The 5,571-nt window shown below is 42.1% G+C and overlaps 1 protein-coding gene across 2 annotated transcripts; it reads left to right on the top strand.

Moving 5' to 3' along the window:
• Positions 1 to 2,923, top strand: nefla (neurofilament light chain a). 2 transcript variants are annotated; one of them, XM_026174152.2, is made up of 4 exons: positions 1 to 1,136; positions 1,258 to 1,382; positions 1,845 to 2,245; positions 2,336 to 2,923. In XM_026174152.2, the coding sequence occupies exons 1-4, from the start codon at positions 93 to 95 to the stop codon at positions 2,662 to 2,664; spliced, it is 1,899 nt and encodes a 632-aa protein (XP_026029937.1). In that variant the 5' UTR covers positions 1 to 92; the 3' UTR covers positions 2,665 to 2,923. The 2 variants fall into 2 exon arrangements, with proteins under 2 accessions (XP_026029937.1, XP_080160511.1); XM_080304385.1 differs by having other exon boundaries at positions 1,845 to 2,239.
• The last annotated feature ends 2,648 nt before the right edge of the window (positions 2,924 to 5,571 follow it).

A 5,571-nucleotide genomic window follows, 5' to 3' on the forward strand; every position in this document is an offset into this window, starting at 1 on the left:
TCAAGACTTAAACCCAAGCCCTTCGCACTCCTCCACACGCACACATACAGCAAGAGGAGAGGAAGAGCAACTTTTCCTCCCAACACTCAACCATGAGTAGCATCGGATATGACCCTTACTACTCCACCTCATCATACAGACGCTATTTTGCCGAGCCTCCTGCACGTGTGGTGGTGACTAGAGGGAGGACCCTCTCTGGCTTCTCTACTCATGCATCCCCACTGTCTTCCTCCCGTCTGCAGTACTCCTCCCCTGGCCGTGTGCTCTACTCTTCTTCCTCACCAGCTTCTTCCCTGGAGCTGGAACTCAGCCAAGCGGCCCAGATCAGCTCCGAGTTTCGGGCTGTACGCACACAAGAGCGCAGCCAGCTGCAGGACCTTAATGACCGTTTTGCCGGTTTCATCGAGAGAGTGCGTGAGCTGGAGCAGCAGAACCGTGCCTTGGAGGCAGAACTGCTGCTGCTGAGGCAAAGGCACTCTGAGCCGTCCCGCCTGAGAGCTCTGTATGAGCAAGAGGCCCGGTCCCTGAGAGCAGCTGTGGATGAAGCTAGGGCAGAACAACAGGCTGTCCTAAGTCAGAGAGAGAGGCTGGAGCAAACCCTGAGTGCTCTGCAGGGTCGATATGAGCAGGAGGTGTTGGCTCGTGAAGAAGCTGAGGGCAAGCTGATGGAGGCTCGTCGGGAGGCCGACGAGGTTACCTTAGCAAAGGCTGAGCTGGAGAAAAGTGTGGAAATCCTGCTGGACGAGCTGGCCTTCCTCAAGAGGATTCATGAGGGTGAAGTGGTTGAACTTCAGGCCCAAGTCCAGCTGGGTGTGCAGGTGGCTGTGGAATCTGAGGCTGCCGCTCCAGACCTCTCTGGGGCTCTCAGGGATATCCGGTCCCAGTATGAAAGGCTGGCTGCCAGGAACATGCAGGCAGCTGAGGAGTGGTTCAGAAGCAAGGTAGGCTCCCTGACTGAAACTGTGGCCCAGCACACTGATGCTGTGAGAAATTCCAAGGACGAAGCAGGAGAGTACCGACGCCAGCTACAAGCCCGCATACTGGAAATCGATGCATGCAGAGGCCTCAATGGATCCCTGGAAAAACAGCTGCATGACATGGAGGAGAAACAGAGTGCAGAGATAGCAGCTATGCAGGTCTGTAAATGTCGTCCAGATCTTTGAAGTATGTTACTTATGGTTTTCATTTGATCCTGCAGTATGTTATTTCCCTTTGTCTCATTGTATAAAATAACACTTAACTTTGATTTTTCTTTAGGATACCATTGCAGAACTGGAGAGTGAGCTGAGGGGCACTAAACAGGAAATGGCCCGCTACCTGAAGGAGTACCAGGACCTTCTGAATGTCAAGATGGCTCTGGACATCGAGATTGCTGCATACAGGTAATGGGTGAAACAGGGAGTGAGTCTGATAAATGATAAAGGGTTTATTTTTAGCGTTGCAAAATTATATAGAAACTCCTATTTAGAGGCACCTAGGAAACTGATGCTTTTGGATTTGTATCAGAGTCAGTGAAGTTTTTTTTTACATTTAATGTCTGAGACATGCAGGGGCGTAATTTCCAGGGGGGTTATGACCCCCCAATAATCAGACCCAACCAAAAACCCCTCCCAATAAAATTATGAATTGTCTTGCATAAATAGGCTGTTGATTTTCTTTACTCATTTCAGTTATTACCAGCAAAATAGTTTAATCATCTCAGAATTTGCCCAGATTTATTTATTTATTTAGACAGAGATCCTGACAATATAATTCTAAGAGTAAATAAATGACCACTTACTGTTACATTTAAGACCCATGCTTTTAACTGATCTCCCATCCTTTCTTTTCATTGTTTGACGCAGGAAGCTCCTGGAAGGGGAGGAGTCTCGCTTCAGTGTAGGTATGGCTGGGGGAGTGTCTCCGTTGTACAGCCACAGTTTGTCAGCACCCTCTTTCGCTAGGCCTGTCTTCTCCAGCCTGAGCTCTGGCACCTCCTACCTGATGACCTCACGCCTGCTCAGCTCCAGTGTCAGCACCACTGAAGGCATCATCTCTGCCAGCCACGCCCAGCAAGCAGAGGCCAGCCCACCTGGTGAGGAGGAGGTGGAAGAGGAGGAAAAGGAGGAAGAGGAAGCTAATGAAGAAGAGGTGGGAGAAGAAACAGAGGAGAAAAAGGATGAAGAGGAAGAGGAAGGTGAGGAGGAGGGTGAGAAAGAAGATGAAGCTAAGGAAGTAGAGGAAGAGGATAAGGAAGAAGGCGAGGGTTGGTTTAACTTGCTCAGTCATGTTCTATCAGTCAAATAAATATCAATTATTAGTGTCATGGTAACTAAATTGTCATCTCTTGATTCAGGTGGTGATGAAGAGGAGCAAAAGGAAGATGCAGCAGAAGCTGCCGAAGATGAAGGAGAGAAAGAGGGAAAAGATGAAGGGGAGGAAACTGAAGCACAAGAGGAGGCAAAAGCAGAAGGAGCTGATGACAAAGAAGATGATACAAAAGATGAAGCACAAGAGCAGGAGGAAGTTCAAAAGAGTGAGGAGAAAGAAGATAAAGCTGATGACAAAGACGTGAAAGCTGTTCCAAAAAAAGATGACAAAGCCGAAGCAAAAAAGGAGAAAGTTGAAGAGAAAGCTGCCCAACCTGAGCCAGCTGAAGAGAAGAGCACAAAGGATAAAAAGTAAACCGTTATGGTCAAGACTGTCCACAAAAAAACTGCAGCTTAAAGACAGGTAGAGGCAACAGTGCTGTCCTCTTAGATCTGCTTGTTAACATGGTGCTCAATAACACAGTCCAACAGCCATTTAAAGCAACAAATCAAGGTTAAATGCTTACCAATGTTCCGAATAGCCCATAAAGGTCTTGTTGCACAGTTCTGAGTGAATGTAATAGTGTATGTGTGTGAGAGTTCTGGTGGGTAAATAAATTATTCTTAAAGCCGTGCGTGCATCTCACTGATTTTGAGCCCTGATTTAAAGATTATGCTGACATGCATACAGATTTATGATATAGTCCTCATAGGCACTTGGAAATGTAGAGACATGTGTTGATTTATTATTTCCTTAACAGGCAGAGAGGTGAGCAGCCCAATCACTTACCACACTCACACTGACAAATGCAGACATTTAGAGTCACAACATTGCCTCTAAGATAATTGCTATCCTGCTGTGTTATAAACACTGTCACAAAAGATCCTGCTGTAGTTCAAGATTGATTTTGAACATCAAAGAATGTGGCTTAAAAAACCATAATCTTCATCTTACAAATAAAAAACTGTTTAGTAGTAAAATCAGATTAAAACTTTCATCTTCTATACTGTCTGAGATCATTTGCTGCTCACCATATACTGGGTTACAGAGCAAGTTTGTAACTTTTGAATGTTGCCAGGATTTATAGTGAGTATCTAAACTCACTGTGTAGTTTACTCAAAGTATCACATATTGCCTCTTTAAGAATAACATCCAATGATAGTCACTAGCCTAGTCCTTCAAAGATCTGAGATCATTATGCATTGGAATGAAGGGGAAATGACAAATGAATATGAGGAAGAAAAGAAGCATCAACGGGTGCGAAGTATTCATCTTTATTAAGCTAAGGTAATATGCTCAGTATGTTATGTATGTATCAGAAATATCACAGAAATATATGCTGGCATTTACACATAGCTAAATTTCATTTACCACATTACAACTGTTTAACAGCAATGAAGAACTGAAAAGAAAATCATCTCAATAACATCAAAAACGTGTTCCTCATGTCACCAATTACATTAAAGCATTGTGATCTAATTGAATTCCCTACAGAAGGAATTGAGAGTAGTGAAGTTCAGAGCATTAAAAGGCATGTTTTCAGACTATAACAGAGATATTTTTGGTGTTTATGGATAGTTACCACCTTCACCTGCTGAATCATTTGAATTGTGATTTAAGGGGTGGAGTTTGCTGACACAGGCTGCTGTTGTTGGTAGACTGGGAGTCACTGAACTGGAAATGTCGCCAATGTTTGTGATGTGAGTGCCTTGTAGGGCATTTTAGGTTTATTAGCATTGATTACTACCATTGATTAGCAGCAGGAGTGACAAAAGTACTGACTTTCTTTATTTAAGTAGAAGTACAGATGCCTTTACTCCAGTAAAAGTTGTAGTACTGAAGTGACTTTTTTACTCAAGTAAAAGCAAAAAAAAAGTACAGGCTCTGAATTTACTAACAATGGAAAAAGTAGCTACACAATTCTACTAGCCATTTTTGTACAAATGTAACTGAACCTTGTGCTATATTAATATAATAATAATTAAATATTAGTATATGAGAATATAGAAATTATTAACATTTTAACGTTCTAATTTCAATCAAACTGCTGTGTTTGAATCTATTATACAGGGCACATGCAGTGAAAGAAAATTTAAAACAAAAATGCTATTTTCTGTCACCTACGTTGCAGACGAGGACTTTCCCTCCACACCTAAACAGTAAAACAAGGCAGGGGTTAAAGTGGGTGGGATTCAGCAGGTCGGGAAACCCCGTGTAGTGATCTGTGTACTGGATCAGCATGGGGAAAATAATCACAACTCACAATAATTTCTAATATAAGCTTCAGTAGATATTCTTGGTGTACATGATGTGAACAGCTGACCTGTTGCTCTTTGTGGATTTATGCAACTGAACTGGCTGATGTCCATCCCCTACAGTGACACTACTTTGTTTATACTGTCTTTACACTAGACTGTATAAAGTTGGAAGTCAGTGAATGAATCTAAACATCATCAGCTTAAATGCAAAATTCATCTTTGTTTCGCTTGATGTAACATCCCTTCAGGCTTCCTCCTCTTCTGTAGTGCTAGTCACATTCTGAAGTACTGCAAACACAATTTAAAGTGACGCTTCTCACTTTTAAGACATACTTTTATTTTAATTTAAACACCACACAGCCAAAGTTTACGGATAAAGAAAGAGAGGAATGGAGGCCAGAGAAACGAGCTTCCATGACTGCCAAGTTCGTTTGGTTTCTTTAAAAAGAAAAGTAGCAACAAGAACCAAACTCGCTTGTCCAGGACTTAATGTTTCTAAACTGGTGCAATGCGGAGAAGTGCGAGTACACTACGAGATACTTTATTTCCATGCATTTATTTTTAAATGAAATTCATGCTGATACTAATGATTAACCAGTGACACCCAACCAAGATCGCCCATGGCATTGTTTTCCCAATTATCTCAAATAGCTCCCTGTAGTTAATATTCTGTTATCTCTCCTAATGTGATTTTTGTTTTTTGTTGTTGTTGTTTAAAAATGCCATTTACACACAAACACACACTGGTCCACGTCATTAAATTAGGCTTTTGGAACCCTTGTGGTGGGTTTTTAAAAAGACACTGATGCTATTTAATACTGATTTTCTGCACCCAGCCTGTTAGTGATCACATCTGTCGTCACTGCTGGGTTTATGTTGCTGTTGACAGGAAACAAACCACAGTAACTACATTCAATTGCTAATAAACTATGTAATATTCCGTAGCTGTAATGCTGTATTGCTGCAGTGCTGTATACAGTTGCAAAAAATATGATTAAAAGAATAATAAAGTGACAACAGACAG

The sequence above is a fragment of the Astatotilapia calliptera genome, chromosome 7 (genome assembly GCF_964374335.1).
Source record: "Astatotilapia calliptera chromosome 7, fAstCal68.1, whole genome shotgun sequence".
NCBI lineage: Eukaryota > Metazoa > Chordata > Actinopteri > Cichliformes > Cichlidae > Astatotilapia > Astatotilapia calliptera.

Coding starts and splice junctions, on each gene's coding strand:
- nefla (XM_026174152.2), top strand. CDS start 93: ATGAGTAGCATCGGATATGACCCTTACTACTCCACCTCATCATACAGA. Junction 1,383..1,844: donor ATCGAGATTGCTGCATACAG/GTAATGGGTGAA, acceptor TGTTTGACGCAG/GAAGCTCCTGGAAGGGGAGG. Junction 2,246..2,335: donor GGATAAGGAAGAAGGCGAGG/GTTGGTTTAACT, acceptor CTCTTGATTCAG/GTGGTGATGAAGAGGAGCAA.